General features: G+C 44.1%; 1 protein-coding gene across 1 annotated transcript in view; it reads left to right on the top strand.

Annotated features, from left to right (window-relative positions):
• Positions 1–874: 874 nt before the first annotated feature.
• The window catches only part of T265_08700 (hypothetical protein), a gene marked incomplete at both ends in the record, with an annotated part of 43,734 nt that continues 26,370 nt past the window's right edge, over positions 875–18,238 (top strand). Inside the window, 9 exons of the mRNA XM_009174574.1 lie at positions 875–973; positions 1,014–1,111; positions 3,118–3,213; positions 3,239–3,339; positions 8,871–8,964; positions 10,924–11,066; positions 11,560–11,735; positions 13,319–13,398; positions 17,338–17,370. Of these exons, the coding sequence (XP_009172838.1) occupies positions 875–973; positions 1,014–1,111; positions 3,118–3,213; positions 3,239–3,339; positions 8,871–8,964; positions 10,924–11,066; positions 11,560–11,735; positions 13,319–13,398; positions 17,338–17,370 (920 nt within the window). The remainder of the gene's footprint in view (positions 974–1,013; positions 1,112–3,117; positions 3,214–3,238; positions 3,340–8,870; positions 8,965–10,923; positions 11,067–11,559; positions 11,736–13,318; positions 13,399–17,337; positions 17,371–18,238) is intronic.

Consider the following 18,238-nt stretch of genomic DNA (forward strand, 5'->3'; position numbering starts at 1 on the left):
ATAACTAGACAAACCTTATGGTTGTACGGCAGTGAAGCATCAGTGGCAACACCGATGTTGCTGTCTTTGATGATGATGATGATTACCGGGAGTCACATAGTGGGTAATCTTCCACTATCTTCGTTCACTGTTTCGATGCCATAAGACTAGTATTTCCTTCCCATTATCCGACGCTAAAAGGGAGTTTCCTGTGAATGCAGGTCTCCTTCAACACCCAGTCGCATAGTTTGTTCTTCCCGTCTGAGTGTAACAATGGAGGCACAGGCGCTAACCTTGCTCTCCGCATTCGGAACGGGTTGACCACCATCGACTTGATGCAGTTCGGTTCATCCACTTTTATTTGATTCATTTGGTCCACAACCGCAAATCCAACTGCATTTTTACATTGACTTTCTTGTGTTGTTCCACTGCAGCAGAAAGTAAGACCAGAACCTGTCTGTCGCAGCTGCACTTGGTCAGTCATTCGGACCACAGGGTCTCTCCTATAACATCTGAGTCCCTCCACAATTTTCTTTGCTGTGGAGATCATCCCAACTACTAACCAAAACGGTTCTCTTCTAAGAGCTCGTATCTTCTCAGGGTGCTTTTTCCAAGGGACTTCTGTCTAAAGCGTTCTTGATTGGTCTTTCTTGCGCTCGTAAATCCATTCCGGTTTGCCACTAATGTCTGTCTTACTGGTTTTCATCTTATACAGGCTGTGGTGTTACACCTTACCTAATACATGTGTTTTTAAGCATCACGTATCAACAGTTTCTACTTGTCCATATGTTTGCAGTCGCCCTTTTTCGTTTCAGCTTGCCTACTGTCCACTGTGTAGGATAGCTCCACTTCGTCTTCGTCATTTTCATACGAACCACTTTGTCTAAGCCTTGCGATGTGGCAGGAGGCGCGACGCCAGGAAAAGCATATTAGAACGCTGATGGTGGACTACAAGAGAAGAGCTGAACGCAGGCGGGACTATTATGAGAGAATTGTATACCTCTGTGTGCTTGATTTATTGCTTATTTTTTTAGAAACAGGACCCCATTAAGTTTCTTCGAGTTTATGGTCGTCCGTCTAAACTTCACTTGGACTCAGAAATTGTGAAAGCAGCGGAAAACCCCAACAATATGTACGTCCATCACCTTCGTATCGTATAGTATCTCTGTTTTTGCGTACGTCTTTCAATCTGACTATTCGTCTACAATTTGATTGGAAACATCTCGTCATCAATGGAGGCAGTGTCACCTAGATTGGTGAAGAGACGTTCGTAATCTACTTGTTCTACCCGGATAACGAAACAGCAGTCGTCCATACAACGTGAAGTACTTACATTTCCTCGAGTAACAAAACCATGCAGCCTGTGGAGTGTTTTTGTGTTCGCTACATTCGGTTATTCGTATTGGTACGTCGGCTCACCAGCAAGATGCGAAATCGGTTGGTTGGTTTGATGAATTCATGTTAGATGCTGTACTTACTTCACCCTGTTGCCACTGTAAAGCCTGTATTGTTGCTTACTGGATCCTCCGGGCAGCAAACGCAATAAGTATGTCAGGTCAGCGTTGGCGTGTGATTCCGTCGCCAGAAGGCTAGATCTTATCATGTTGTGATAGCAAACGTACCGCGTAAGCTCCATTGGAGGGTGCTTATGTATGGTCCACAGGATTCGCCTCACGAATTCCATCGATGCACAGGAGCCAGATGAATTCATTCTCCTGGTCTCCATACTGAGAGTTAAAACGTATGTGGAAATTTGTTCTTTAGATGTCGAACTGCTCTATTGGTTCCATGTTAATTACGGCCGTCTTGTGATTTGGTTCCCGAAGCAAAGACTCTCTTATCCAGACTTGCACTCTCCGGCAGAAGCGGTGTCCTCATATGGCTGTAACCCACGACAAAATGAGTCATCTTAAGCTGCATCTCTCGTTCTATGATACCAGCCGAAGAATCTTGTAACATACAACAGGACGAACAAGTGAAACTTTGATACTCAGTTCGTTCTGTCTTGCCTCATGGTTCTGTCTTACTATCACTTCCACACTGCCTTATGGTTCCTCTGTAGCCCCAGTTATAGAAGAGTGAATCAATCCATACTGCTACTTGTTTCCCACGGTTTCATAGTCGCTATTCCACACCTAGTACCTCTTAAAGTGTGAACTTTATGGCACATCGGCCAGCAAGAAGCTCTCTCGTACTCTACCTTGTAGGTAGACAGTTGATGTCCCAATCCCGGAGCACCGTTGTCCATACGCTACTGGCAGCAGCCAAGTGGTATGTTGGCACAGGTGTAGCTCTCGTCTCCAAACTGAAATGTCTTTACTTCGCTTAACGCCTTTAAGAAGCTTTGTTCGTGCAGCTCGCATCCCAAAATAAGCACTATAACACCCCCTTCCATAGTTTCAGCTTACCCGCCAATTAGTGGATCGCTGAAATGTGTACTCTTTAAGGCGGAATTTCGCTCAACATCAACTCACCGTAAAACTCCCTGACATAGTCAAGCTGTTTGCAGAACTCTGTCTAAGCAACCCGTTCTTCCCATCCATCCGAAAGCACTCAAATCTTTAAAATATTACGGAAAACAGTTTCTACTGATTCAGCAAACAAGTTGGGTGTGCTATTCACCCAGCTCTCAGTGTGTCAAGTCGCATACAAGAACACTCGAACTGCTAATAGTAAAAGTCCAAACTAAATTTTAAAAACTATCACGTTTCAGAACCTGCGGCGCCCTTTTTTGATAGTCACTAAATGGTAGGGGCTGTTCATATTTTTAGTACACTTCACACGCATGTCGCTCAAGCTTCTTCATTCATTTCATTTACACTACTAGATGCCGTCTTCAATCGTGAACAAGATTCATTATCAGGGAGCTTATGTCCATGCCGGTGTGCGGGGCAGACTGCAAATCATGTTTTCTGGGAAAAAGTCTGGATATCTTCAGACCGCTTACAAGTTCACAGTCCGTATCAGCGTAGTTATTTAACTGTACTCTCTGAAACTGGATTTTGTTTTTCTCTGTAAGCTATGTTTGTGTACAATTTGGCAGCTGACACTATCGTGCTCAAACAGACTAGTTGGTAACCTTTGCATTCTCCTCTCCGTATGTAACAAACGCATTGGTATTTTCTTCATATCTGTCAGGATGCCGTGGGTTGGTGACCCTTCCATATTAATTGACCGGTTTGATGCTCGCGCAAACTTGGAAAACTGGGAGAACCCGAGCTCAGAAGAATTGAAGTGCGTTTTATTTAATCAACCATAGAGACGCTGTCATTTGCAGGCTGACACCAGTGGAGCGAATCGAAGAGCGACTGTGCATGTATGAACGTTATCGATGTCTCATTCACAATGATTATGCTGGTGGTAAGTCATCATTTTACCGGGTTATTGGTTATTATGCTTTTTTATCGTCAGTCCTTCCGTGTCTTCGAAAGAAGGTAACGTGCGGCTCTTGTGTTGGATCAGTTTGAAATACAATCAAAAGTATCGTGTAGCTAGAGCGAATGACTCACTTCGTACTCGCCCTAAGGTGTTTGTAGAAAGACGGTAAGCCTTCTAGGATACTATTGGTGAGTTGATCGGAGCTGATTTGTTTCCACCGACGCGGCGGAATTTATTCTGGCCGCTGTATCCTATAATGTGTTTCTTCTGTATAGTTTGTGTAACCTGCCCCAATGCTGGTAGCCCATTACTATAAGCTTGACCTCACTGTTGTATTTTAGGGTTTTACCGGTTTGCATTGAGGTTTCTATCTACATAACTATGGAAAGTGTCTTTCGCCTATTGCATCTTTTGACGTATAGCCTCATAAGCCGCATGGAGGATGACAGACTGCTATGCCATCCTGGCTCTGGACAATTAAGGCGTGAACACGAACCACCAACTTTCAAGTCCGGTTATTGTCTTCACATTGGATGTACATATGAACAGTTCAATTCTTTCATCACCATCAGGAATATATCGCCGGCCGATCGTCAGTTAGGGGTGCTGAAAACTCATCTTCTTGCACGCTGAGCTCTTAATATGGCTTGCTATTTTTTTCTGAAGGGCAACGTAACCACAGCTGGCGATACTCTTGCATGCTTTCGTCATAAACCTCTTCATCTTGCGAACCTGCTCGCGAATGACTGTTGTTTTTTAGACAGGCTCAAGCGGTTGGGAAACCAGCTGGAACCAGAAGCATGTGTTTCATTTATTTTGCGTTACCGATGAGCAATCTAATTGTGTTGTAAACTCTGTTGTTGTTAGTAAATTGGATTGGGTTCATGCCACAATCTAGCGGGTTTTTCCGAAGATTGTCTTTCGCGATCGTTGATTTTTCAGCCTGTTGGATAACTTGAGCAGAATATCGTCCAGAAACCGATGGTAGTTTATTGGCAGATGATCTAAATTCACAAGGTGGTTTTTTGAGCTCAAATTTTCCAAACTTGGTGGGCCGCATGGTTTGGCTGGGAGTCGGAATGATAACGGTGACCGGCTCTTAATGTGTGTACTGACAACCTAGCCTAGACACCACAAGCACCACCACGCTATTTAACATCCATTAGCTACTTAACAATGAATCCAAGTCACTGTCGGCCATCGGTGGAGGGCGTGCTTTATTTATTTTGAGAAATGCACTCGGAATTAGGTAATGCTACGGTATGCTCGAAGCTGACGATGCGCTTCTGCGGAAAGATAGTTTACCAACAAAAAAATGGAAGTGACTAAATTTGGGAATCAACTAGGTGGAAACGTTATGATAATTTTGGTTCGAAGAGTGCTAGTCAAGTAGATTAATATAGTTTGTTTATCCCACAAGCTCAATAACTTATCGGAGCTAACGTCAATGGATGTACCAACCGTCCAGTTATATTGTGGCTTTCAGCTGGAGGCCCGTATATGACATATATACTACCCTCTATCCTACCCAGAAGAAAACGATCAAGTACCGGTTTTCCAAGAATCTTCGGAGAGATAATTCCTGAAGGACAGAATAAGGTGTAGCAAGCTGGGGAACTTGGGCAAACGGTGACAGCCACTAATAATTTCGTCTGTTGATATCATATTAGGGCACGAACTTGACAAGACGCTGATCACGAACCTCTGTCAGCAAATAGGCCGTGAGGCAGAGTGCTTCGGTTCCCAGTGTTGCTATCACCACAATTCCCAGATATTGATACATTTCCGGTGAATTCCAATTAATCCGCCTACTAAAGAGAACGCACATCCAGCCTTTGGCTCTTCAAATATGTCAAGCCTCTCGAGTGGCTCATTCGCCGAAATTTGGGATAAGGAATTACGTCCCCATCTTCTAGACAAGGTCAGTTACAGTAGCCGTCCTTAAAAAGAGACGACAGAACTGACTGCTTGGACCACGGAGGGATGTCCGATACTAATTGGGTGGAAGATCCAAGCGACCCTTATTCTTCGCAAACTACCCTCCACATGCGGACTGATATATGCCTCAAAAAAGCCTGGCTTTTGCACTGATTGTGGTTCTGTCAACGTATCTTCGCATAAGCAGTGCGGCAAATCCTGGACCTTCTCCGTGAGTGTTGATGGAAAACGATTGTGGTTGTCCTGGAAACTCAGTCTGTCTTTGAATCGCTGGATCGAGATGTCTCATGGTATTGTCCCCTGGAAAGCTGCTTACTGAGCATGGAAGATCTATATGAACATTCTTCAAGTCGCGTCCACTTTTGTTTATTTCCCATAATTCCTGGGGTTTGTCAAGGTTGCTCGATTTCTCAGTTATTCGGTTTCGTTATGGATGCCGTCATCAAGTGAGCTGTGGTGTGCTAACCGTTGTCATGGGTATTTACCCAGGAAACAATTTTCGAGCGGATGATGTCGTCTTGTTAGAAAGTCCTTGAGCAATCCAGTTCATCCTGAATGAATCGTCGACAGCTTAAACTCGACTCGGTTCACGTCCTTCACCACCCATGTCCAAAGTTTTGTGCAAGCCTGGTCTTCAGACCCACCTCTGCCGATCCTTACTGGTGAAAAGCCTGCTTGCTTTGTAAGCTAAGTATCAGCATGAGGGGTGTAAGTTTCGAATTAACATTCCGGATTGCGAAAGTAGAAATGGTGTTCCTCACTCTTCAACATTCTTATGGATGGAGCGATATAACCGTTTTCTGATAGAATGGAAGGTATTGTCACCTGGGTGCGAAGGTTGATCATTTGTTTGGTCATCGCTACCTACGAAGCATTTCCCGCCTCTGATGGCAACAGTGCAGAAATACGACGTCGCACTTTACGTGACAATGAGCGCTCAAAACTTCGCCTGTGATTTCCCTGAACCAGGTCTACCACCTGAGAATATGACCTCACCTATTAACTTATCCGGTTTGGATTGGTGGAAACGTCATGGAAGTCAACCAACAGTATGGAGGAATAGCTCGAAAATATCAAATTGTCTTGTGTTGGGCTGACGCAGCTCCTTGGTTGAGGTCCAGCCGTACTCAGTTGCGTGTTTATGCTGCTCTTTTATTGGTGTGATTTTGCACTCATTCCGAATCTCACTGCTGCGTTCTCTTGTCGTTTTTTTAAACTATCCAATAACTTATGCTGCGCACTTTTGTGTTTTCAAGAAAAAGCTTTATGCACCCCAAGGTGAATTTTCGGCGTACAAGTTCGCAGTGATATCCTATGTAGAAAAAGTTACCTAAAATACCCACCAATCAGCACTTTACACAAGTAGGCAGATCAATGGGAGTAACCTAAACAACAGCCAAGTGAGTGAACGCAGAACTACGGCAAGTGAAAGTTCTGACTGCTGAAAGTTTGTACTTAGAGCTTAGGTTAGGCATGGCTTTAGTAGGTGACTAATAAAATACGTTGGAGAGAATTTTTTGGGAGCTCAATTGGGAGGAAACTGAAATCACCCGAGATATTCTCTGTGCCTATTTTGGCGACTTGACATAAGGTATTAGGCTATCTGAGGCGTCCCCGAGAGAACGATAAAGGAATAATAAATCCATTTGGGGAGAACACAACTGCTAATAAACCTATGAATAAGATTTTGGGAGCTGAGTGCATCCTCAGTCTCGTAGCGTAAAAAGCTAGGCATCGAACTCAACTGAAGACCGCTTGCTTACAAGCACATCAAGTGAGATTACTTGGTAGATATTTCACTGCCTGCTGAAAACAGTAGGCTCGTCATCATCATCATCATCATCGGCGGCGGCCTAGTATCCGCGTTTAAGGTTAGTGCTTCACTGCCGCAAACATTGGGTTACTTTGCAAATCACTGTAACGTTCACAGGACTTGAGTGAAAAGGCAATATACTGGTATTTCAGGGTATCTGGGTGAGAGCGTTCATGGCACCAGCTAATAGCTTCAGTCAGTATATTGTCTGTACGAAACTTACTACTCTTAGGTTTGCTCGAGGTAGGCTGACACAATGGCCCTTCTGGACCAAATGTTTTGCATTATATATATATATATATATATATATATATAGCGGGAGATCGAAGTTTACTTTTTACAGTTGCAATCATCTTAGAGTGGAGAAAAGTGCATAACTTTTATCAAACCACCATCCTTTCTTCAGGTCTATCCTTTGACGTCCGAAGACACTGAAGAATTATTGATATTAGTCATTTAAAAGCAAACCTGCGCTAACCGTTTGTTCATTAGACTTACTTTACTCTCATTCCTTGGTATCAAATGCGTCCCTGAAATAGTGAGCTCGTAGCGGGCTTCTATGACCCGGGATATGTAGGATGTATCAATATGTTGATTACTTTGTTGTTGGGAAAAAAAGGGACAGAGCAGTGCGACAGGCTGCCAGCAGACAAACTAGTTGCATTGAAACAGCAATAGTTTGGTCGTGCACGGATTCCGTCTGCCATCACGGAATTGTTGCTACTGTTCACCGTATGTTGTTCGAAAACAGCCTATCTACGAACTTAGGTGCGTCTAGTGTGATCTCATATTCGAATAATAGCGCGATAGCTTCCTTCAGTCCGGTCTCCATAGCAACTAAACTGAGTTCCGACATAAACTGGGTTGTTTTCGAGCTAATTGGTTCGTCCATGAGCTATTCACTTCCCTGTCTCCCTCGCACTCTCTTTGGTGGAAATGTTTCAAAGACCACCGTATATCAACTAACCAACAAAGCGTTTATCGGCTAAGTTATCTCATTGGTGGATGCTATCTCTCATCACTAAGATCTCGGAATATAAGGGTGGTTAAGAACACTGAAATATGTAATTCTTGACGCTGAGCTGTCACGTCATCACCAAGGAACTATTAGATGTCTACATTCTCGAACCATAGAGTTTCGCCTACAGCCTTTTTACCAAAATGATGTGACCTGTCGCTCTCGATTCATGGTTGCTTAAACTCCCCTTGTGCTCTGTCCGTGAGCCGATAACCTCGGAAACCAACTCTTAGCTGGTGTGTGCTACACTTGCCCCTCTGTCTGTGCGGAAGGCGCCTCCGCATATGACCATAAAAAGCAACTGTTCACTCCAGGTGTACGCTCTATCCCACCATTTTCTGCTTTCATCACATTCAGTCCATTGCTGAAAGTTGGGATATCTGTCACCTTGCACGCAGCCTAGTGTAAACTCGATCAATTCGGTCCAGAACGGACCACCCAGCTTTGCGGATTAGTGTAACAATAGCGTTTATGACGCTGGTCGTTTGGTGGATCTGTGAATCTTTAAGTCATTTTCCTCGTGATGTTTTCTTTGGATGGTTTTGACAGCAGTTTCCAGGACAAAAATGGTTGGCCTGTGTGCCGCAGACCGTTTTTTCTTCGACGTTTTCTTGATGGAGTGTTTCCTCATGAGCGGATTCCCGTCTAAATCCAAGTTCTCAATCTTTCATTTCTTTTCTGGCTTTTCCTATTGATGTTCTGCTGTCACACTGATGATCAACCTTTTATTTTTGTTTGCTCTAGTGACCGAAGCTATGGCGTTGAAACAAATTGAGATGGATGAAAAATATGGTGATTTGGAAAAGAAGCGCAAAGAAGAAGAAGAGGCAAATAAAAAGTGCGTTTTTGTGTGTGTTCGGTTATCGTGTTCATCTGTCATTTGTTTTGCACTTTGGGTGAATCCGCTGTCGAACAAAAAAGGATTGAGTCCATAAAAAATCGTTCAGCCGTAGCACCCTTTCGGTGCCTAATTGCCATGCCACCCGAAGTTTGTACGAGGGCTGGGATACTCTCAGGTTGCCCAAGCCTACACAGGGGAAGTCGAGAGACAGAGGTCGGGTTCGAACCACGGACCTTCCGGTCAGTAAATTCGCGCTCTAACCACCGGCCATCTCACCCATTGAGCTCATATCCCTCCCAGCAGTTTTTAATTAATTTTATTTATTTCTTTTAATTTAATTTAATTTAGTTTAGCCTCTCCGGAGAGTAAAAACTGTCCATGAGTGCGCATTGAGCCTATACCCCTCCCAGTAATAAGCACTCATTGACAGTTTTTACTCTCCGGGGAAGCTAAATGAGGGGACTGAAAAGACCGCTAAAAGAATCATGTTATCTTGCTTAGTTCGCCGAAGAACACTACTTTGAAGTTTTGCTTTCATGCCAGCGGTCATTCTGACATCAGAATGCTCTGGTAAACGATATTTCATTAGTTGGGCTTTATTTTTTTGGTTTCATTCATCTGCAATACGTCGTAGTCATCGCAGCATGACATCAGTGTTCAACACTGATGGAAATTGTTCGATGCACTCTTCCAGGACAAAGTGTAGGTGACGGACCCAGTCTGTTTGTTAACTACCGCCGGTTGTTCAGTTAACTTTCCTATCTCTGGGGGGGGGGAACTCCTCACATTTGGAAATTCAGTTGACATTCTTAAAAGCAATTCCTTCCCATACGTTTGCTAACTGTCCTGCAAGTTTCACTGCTCGTTATGATTTTCCGTATGCCTTGATTGATCTGTATTGTTGCATTTTTATTTGTATTTTCCATTAATCAGCCACACTGGTACATTTATTGTGTGTGGGGGCGAGATAGCCCAAGTGGTTAGAGCGCGAATTTACCGACCGGAAGGTCCGTGGTTCGAACCCGACATTCGGCACTCGACTTCCCCTGTCTAGGCTTGGGCAACCTGGCAGTATCCCAGCCCTCGTGCTTCCTCCGGGTGGCATGTCGGCTAGGCACCGGAAGGGTGCTACAGCTGAACGATTTGTATTTTATTTTTTGTGCTTTGAAAAGAGTTTGTGGACCTCTGTGATTCCGTCCTCAAATGGTCGTTGTTGGTGAAAAAGGACTGCCTCTTTGTGTTCCTATCCATAGCAGCTTCTTATACGACAAGCTGTTTTTTAGCACTAAGAGCCGATTCTCAACTGCCTCTGTTCCCGGATCGATCCAATAAACCCAAACTTGTAGATACCTAATCATTCGATTACTGTCAAATACAGCAGGATACCCAAATGCCTGAACTTGCAATGGCTCCATCCACATATTGCAGATTTAGCTACGTATCAGACAAGTTAATCTGTTGATTAGTTGTTGTTTCGCACTACCAACAGCTTTTCTTTAGAGCTCGCAGTGACTTTCAGAATCGCATAGACTTATGAGTGAATGTCCAATAGCAGGAACTGATGAATGATTACGTTCTTGGTGGATTTTGTTCAACTCCTGTTTCAAAAACTGATCCACAGACGAGGTTAGGAGAAGGCCCTATCTGGGTCCTAAATTTAATAGGTGTTACATATTTGTCTGTGCAGAGAAGGTTAATGGTTTCCATGAGATAAGATTTAATTTCGAGTGATGACATATGCATAGCTGTCGATCACTTAGCTCCTATAGGTCAACATGTCTCCTATATCCATCGCCTAATTGGATTAAACCTGCGTACAAAATACTCTACAAACTACAGATGGGTGTTCAACCTTGCGCTGGCTTTGATGTAATAAGTTACCTCTTTAGTTCAGTTTGTTGATCCCATGATTTTGTGTGTACATTATGTTTCGTTAAACGTTTCTCTCCCTGTCAGAGTTCTGGAGCCCAAGGCTGCAATCGGTTTTACGTACGAAGATAGTACTGTGCCTACATCTACTGGTCCACCGAGCGCCTCGGTAGTCCCGGTTCCGGGTGAGAGTGATTCGGATGGCGAGGCAGATAGTGATATGGACATTGGTAAGTCATGACCGAAGTTCTCTCTGAGCTAGCTAATTCTTGTTAGAAGGATTTTTAGCTAGCGTTTCTAACTTGTCTAGTCGTGAACGTAGGCTCAATAATTTCATATACCCAAGAAGTGTTTGCCATCCTGATGTGTGACAAAGAACAGGATTAGCGATATCATCGATCAGTTGATACAATTTCGCCAAGGGTCACGTCGACGATAAACTGTTTGAGTTATCATGACTCGCTGGTGGTATATCTTTACATGCACATTTGTGTTGCTGCTGTTGTTGTTGTTGTTATTCTTCCTTCTATGGCTCACTGTACTGTCTTTTTTAGATGTTGAACTCGATCTGGCTACTCTGGGCGTTGAGGGCCGTCGACAATTGGCAAAGTCGGCCTCCTTATTTGGCCTGCACTCCACTGATTTTGTTCGGTTGCATTTGTGTTGTGCTGTTGTTGTTGTTGTTATTCTTCCTTCTATGGCTCACTGTACTGTCTTTTTTAGATGTTGAACTCGATCTGGCTACTCTGGGCGTTGAGGGCCGTCGACAATTGGCAAAGTCGGCCTCCTTATTTGGCCTGCACTCCACTGATTTTGTTCGGTTGCTAGATGCGGATCAACAACTGGAAACCGAATTACGTCTTGCTAAAGCCTTAGAAGAAGAAAAGTTGCAGCTAGCAGTAAGTTTTGATTTCAGAACAAGAACAAAATGTCTATCTGTTTGATGGTTGCTTCCTTATCACAAGCAGAGAAAGTGGGTCCCATAGTCAGTCCCATGCGCAGAAACAGGATACGTAAAAAAACGCTTGGGAACTAGCGTGAGGATGGATTGGAAAGATACAATAACACGGCGTTTGAAGAGCGCGAAGTGGTGAAGGTTTGGGAACTAGTTGGCTGTTCCGTCTGTTCTAGGGAACAGTGTTGGGGTGATTGGCTCAGTTCTGCGACGGAAGGATTGATCTTCTGTTAAGGATAGCTGAACTTGACCATGCAAGCAGTACGGACAAAAGATTGAGGCACATGGATGGAAGACGCTCGCTTCAATAAGACAAGGCGAAATTAGGCACATGCCGACAGGAAGAGAAATTTTCCGGATAACAAACCGGGTGGGCAGTAAATGTAGCTAAATGAGTGAAGCAAAGGCGAGGATGTTCCATCGCACATTTGGTGGCAGCTTTTCGGAGAATGAATTCGGGATTTGTGGTAAAGGAGATGATCAGTGTTGAGGTGTATGTGGGCTAAGAATGGAAACCCATTCCTTCTGGGCTGGTACGAGTTGCGAAGGCCTTGACATGAGTGTACCTCTGGGTTCGCAAACGAGGAATGATTGATGGAGTGTGGCAGTGTTGAGTTTAAACAAACAAAGGGAAGCAAAGAGCGCTGGATACTAGGAAGGCTACGGATTTGTTTAAGTTGTTGCAGTCGACGCGTCCCTTCTGACAGGCCTTGTTGGAATCAAGGCTCAGCTTGGAGGGGGGTTTGTGCACGTTCAATGCATTATCAGTGAATACCAGTGTGTTGTGAACAGTAATTCGAAAAATAATGTGATGAGCGTCATCTGTGGTGTCACGCGTATGGAAGAAATCAGGCAGCGATATGTTATTCATGACCGGTGGTGACTCAGATCCTTGGGTGATGTTCTGTATCGGAATGCAGTGGTGCTGAGGCGCCCTTGGAAAACTCAGACGCTCAGAAAACTTCCAACACCTTTAGTCAGGTTCGTGTACAGACTATACATGGGAAGCTTAGCAGAGGGATCTAAATGCCAAAGATAATTGGCTGCTCTGCAGATACCAAAAGCATGTACTTCTGTTCGACTGAGTGGGTCAAGATAGATTGACGCCTGGGCTCAGATATCGCCTGGAAGAAACACCCTACCAGATTCACACTTCTGCCCCAACGAACAGTAATACTTCACCGCCATGCCTTTTCGCACTAGTTGCCCGTAGCACAGGACTGGCTGTTCTCCATTAGCCTTCCTGGTAAGGCACAACCTTGAGAAATGAAGTTTATACGAACGCAGTCTGGAGGATCATTGCACCATTAAAGCCCAATCACACGACAAGGTCATGAAACTGGCATATTATAATATGGTTTACAACATAAAAAGGGTTTATTGGTGCTTGATAACAATGCCTGACTCAGCCATATGTGAAGTAGGTTTTGTTTGAAAGGCTCATCGCTTTTTTGTCAAGATTTGGTCCGCTTTCAAACTGTTTCACTGGTTTGACCGTGTTCTCGTCATTCTTCTTACCTACTTTAGGGCCGTAAATCTCGCCGGGCTCGTCGAATTCTTAAAGAACGCCGTTCCCATGAGAAGTTCCCAAAATTGTTCACTACGAAGTGCGTGAGTTTTGGTCAACTTTTGCACGTATGTATTCGCAAGCATTTCTTCGGGCATATCCGTTCCAACTTACTCCAGCTGGATCATAAGACTGGTCCACATTGCGCCTGTTCCATTTAGTCCCGGCACGCGTGGTTCCTTGCAACGAATGAGCTTCCGTAGTAGTCAGTGCATCTCCTTGCTATCATTGTACCTGCAATATATACTCACCCGTAATTTGCTATATTGTTGACCATTTTCTCGTGCTCTTGACTGGTTGTCAGACTTGCAAAGTTTCGATTTTGTCGTGTTGTATGACTAGCTCATTTCAGGTGTAAACGATCTCCGGAAAAACTATCTGACCACCCTGATAAATAACTGTGGTGTCTTGGAGGGTCAGATTTTGTATTTACTTTGGTTGTCTATTGAGCGTCGGTTGTGTTGTGTCTTGCTGAACGATAGTGCAACTCTGTATCGGTCTCAGCTTCCTGCTCCGCCCACTATGGTGTATCAAAAGGCACGTTAGCTCCACACAGCACTTTTATGGAGACAAATAGAAATTATTATAACTGTATTTATTGGGTAATCACAGGGTGTTCCACAAGGTCGTGCTAGAATCTCCATGAGGGGGCGAGAAGCGTCGAGTCAAAGGTGCTCGATCTGGGTTGGGTGGCATTTTGACCAATCAGGGCACGCCTTCGTTTGGTTCGTGTCCTGCACGTGACACATCTGTCCAGATGATGTGATGTTCTGTTATTAGGGACGGCTGGCCTCCGTGAAGGTTGATACTAGAATATCCGTTAGAAAATGCGTAAGAGACGTCGAACTTTTTTTTTGCTTACACGACCTCAGGTTTACAACTACATATCGAACTCTCCCTGAACATCATCAGCTGGAACAGCAACATTAGTTGGACTCGCTAAAAATTCCTCTTACATGATACACACTTGATAAATGAGTAGTGCTTGCTCGATTCAAGTTTTCCACACCACTGACCAGCGTCTCGTAACTGGCACGTAGCCTCATGTGAAAGGCTCCGTGGGTGTGCCGGATTCCCAATGGAAACGAAATAGTTTAATCGTGCTTCTCGTGTTTTCAACCTCACTTGTTGATATTTAGACTTTGAACTGTAAAATTCGTTTACTTGCGAAATCACAGTACTTTTACTGCGCCGCAAGATATCGTATTCCGTCGTCGAAAATCAGTTTAACCTATGTTGAAACGTAGGGAAATATTTTCAAAACTGTTTAGTTTTTGCTGGGAATCTCAAACAATGCACGTCCTGCGAATCCTAAAGGCCATACGATTCCGTAACCCTCAGTAGGTTAGCTTAACACCAGTCGAGCTGATATTATCTAGTCTAGAGCTGTGCATCCTGAGCTATCTACCTTCTAACTGTATCCCACTTATGAACTGCGAGTGTCCCGTATACACCTCTCGGTTTAATTGTGCTATAAAGTGCTCTCTAACGTCTCGATGTGAGTTCATCTGGCGTTTTAGGGTGGAATTCAATTTGAATACCCCAGCATCGCGTCTGTTTTCACAAACCTTAATTGGTGGATATGGTCAACCAATTAGTGATTGGAATGTATGGTCCGTATAGTGGATCTTCGTTTGGTAGGCAGCTAACATAGTTGTGAAATTGCCGGTCGCATCCACAGAACGCCTTACTACATTCGTTCTTTTGTTGGAGAGGACAGTGGAATTTCAACTCCAGATCTTCGTGTATGGATTTCACCTTTGCAAAAGCGCTGTACGTTGTTTCTCTAATTGATTTCGGGAAACCTGGTTGCCGTCGTTGCGGAGTTTTATCGAATGATTTTATCATCCTTACACTACTGGAATTGTTAGTTGTGTTTGCATTGTCCTGCAATTTTGGCGGCATGCAGAGAAGTTGTAATCATACTGCTCCTGTGCAGTATGCATGAGACTAGTGGACCGAAATAGAGTGTACAGGGGTTGTTGTCTGCGGTTCCAGGTTTTCGTGAACGCAACCAATCTCATGGATTTCGGAGCATACTGAGAGAGACGTTCTGTAACCCACGACAGCCAATTCTTCCAGAAGTAAAGTTGACCCCATAAAATATCTAGCATGCTCGTCTGTCTTGTGATATTCTCATTGACAACACCGTACGTCTGAGCTGACGGCAGGAAGAATGAACTCAGTCGTTACCCAATTTGATACGGACATTGATAGCTGAAATGTAAATCAGATCTTTTGAATTTAGTAGAGGGGTATTTTGTTTAGACACAGAACAATGGCTAATCAACCGATAGCTGGATGGAGCGCAATGGAACAAGGTGAAAGTGTGATGCGGGTGTGGGTAGAGTTGCAAGGGCTAATGGTAGTTCCCAATTGATCCGACCGAAGAAGGGAGTTTCTAAGACATACCATCAGCGCTTGATTTAAATGTTCAACTCACAAAGCATTGAGTTGTATGATTTACTCGGAAGACATCTCCCGATGTCTGGCTGCGGGGAGTGGCCTAACTCTGGGGTTCGGGGAGTAATGCATGGGCGTATCACTCCTGATACTGCTGCTTGTAGCAGCTACGTTTGGTGTCCAATCGGGCTCTTAGTAAGTATTAATCATATTTCGGTCGTATTCGTCGTTGGTCACCGCCAATTGATGGGAGATCACAGTATGAGGTTTTTAGAGTTTACCTTTTCTTACCTGTGCTTCCTCGGTGAAGGTGGTATCGCTGATTCCATACATGTGGATATGCTAGTCGTCTGGAGGAAATGCCTTACTGCGTTCACATTTCCATCACGGAAGATGGTATTGCTTTACTCTCAGACCACAGTATATGGCAGCGCTTGATGCTCTTTGTCTGGCTGTTCACTCTTGTCCTTTATAGAATGGGCAAACCTTGTGAGATGAGGTTGCAACCGGTGTCTCAGCGTGTATCGCAGCAATCAAACCCGAGCATCACAACAAAGTAGCAGCTTTCTTTAACGTCGTTTGTGAGGAGGATAAAAAAAATAATTTGATACAGTTTGGTTAAGTTTATCAGCCCTAAACCACGTGTCAATGGTGCATTGGTTCCAATACCAGAGTGGAAATCCCCTCATGGAGCATAATACGGGAAAAAAGTATTTGCCAAAAGATCCATATGGATACGGATGCTGTGGATTTATCGATTGCGATTGTCGTTCAGTGGGTTAATCTTACTGAGAACTTAACATAGTTTTCAGTCCCTGTCGCATTTTCTCATTATGTGAGGCCTCCGTTGGTATACGTATTAGTGCACAGGTGGTGATAGCCATAATACAAATCAGAAGGTGTATGCACTAATAAAAGTTTTTAGTATGGTTGCGACACGTATAAAAATAAATACAGTGCGAAATGGGAGCGAGTCAAAAAAAGGGAACTTATCGTATGCGAGAGTCCCTTGGTGAAAGTCCGGACGGCGGGAACGTGTTTCCTTCGCAGTATAGCTGCTACACGTGCTCCATAATTGTCCGTGGACTTGTGGAGAGCGGTTGAGTTCCTGCTCCCCGCTCGCGCGCTCGAGTCTGTGTGTGTTGATTGTGTTCGGTTTCCCATATATGTAGGTCTGTTTGCGCGTACATGGGCGCGTCAGCACATGAGTAGTTGCCACGCTCACCAGACGGTTCAGACAATCGACCTCTGATGAGTCACCTTGATGTGACGTGGTTTGCGAGTATGAAAAAAGACAAGTCTTGTGATCCAGTGAGCGACTGTGAGCTGAACAGTCTAGTGTGTGGTTAACTGGGTAGCTACATACAGAAATATCCGATCTTCGAGCAACGTTGTTGGCAAGTAACCTGTTTTGTTGATCTCTTTTCCTATAGCGTGTATCTTCACTTCGTCCTTCAACTAATTGTCGTAACTTCACAGCACACAACTCGGACTCACCTACCTAACCGTTTGAGTTATCTTTCTGTGCTGACACCAAATCTGAGACTGTTTTAATGGTGGTTTTTTTCCTTCTTAGGGTGGGACTTCTCAACGGCCAGCCCATTTCAAGGTAAGTTGCCATCAGTGATTTGCTGGTATATTGTTTCTGAACACAGCTTTAACTCTATAGGCGTCCTAACGGAACACACTTCTGAAAAGATTGCTGGAACTCCTCGACAGGCCACCACCAGACTGTCGCAGTCCACGTGTTTTCATCAACCTTGCGCTCTACTTAGACACCAATTTGTGCGTGTTTGGTGAAATACACTCACTTTGGTTTTAGCAAGAGACTATTGTTATTCTAATGTTCATAATGTGCGGTACGGTTGCGTCTTTTGTTAACAACAAGCAAATCCGCAACTCGTACTTTGCAGACTGTAGCAATCGAATCTATGCCTTTTGTATCCTCGGGTTTTTCATTTGCCGACCTCTAACCCCCTCACTTTGGCAGGTAGGATACTTCACTACTGCTACATGGGATTTGTCACGTGATTTTTATTGTTTCTATTTCTGGACGTAACAGAATAGTCATAAGGTTTGGTGAAAACTTTTTGGTGGCAACCTTATAAGTCATATGCTACGTCTAGACCATGTACTGTGGTATCATAACAGCGGAAATGTGAGGCGGCTTTGCGCAGCACACGAAGAACGCCATCGTAAACGAGAGATTTAGCTGGATTCAGTTGACTTCCCCGTTGAGGCCATATTTATGTAAAAATGAGAGTATTTGGCGAATTTCTGTTTCTATTTTGAAATTGGCAAGTCAGCAGTTAGTCCTTGCTGACTCACACCCATCCTTTGACGGTGAGATCTAAACAGTACAGTGCGAACCACGATTGCCAGATAATATTATTTCGTACATCACTTGATATCTACCGATCGACGTATCAAGAATGAGATCAGAGATTTCTTTTATCTTCTTATTTTTATATACCTCT

This window comes from Opisthorchis viverrini (genome assembly GCF_000715545.1).
Source record: "Opisthorchis viverrini unplaced genomic scaffold opera_v5_229, whole genome shotgun sequence".
NCBI classification, from domain to species: domain Eukaryota; kingdom Metazoa; phylum Platyhelminthes; class Trematoda; order Opisthorchiida; family Opisthorchiidae; genus Opisthorchis; species Opisthorchis viverrini.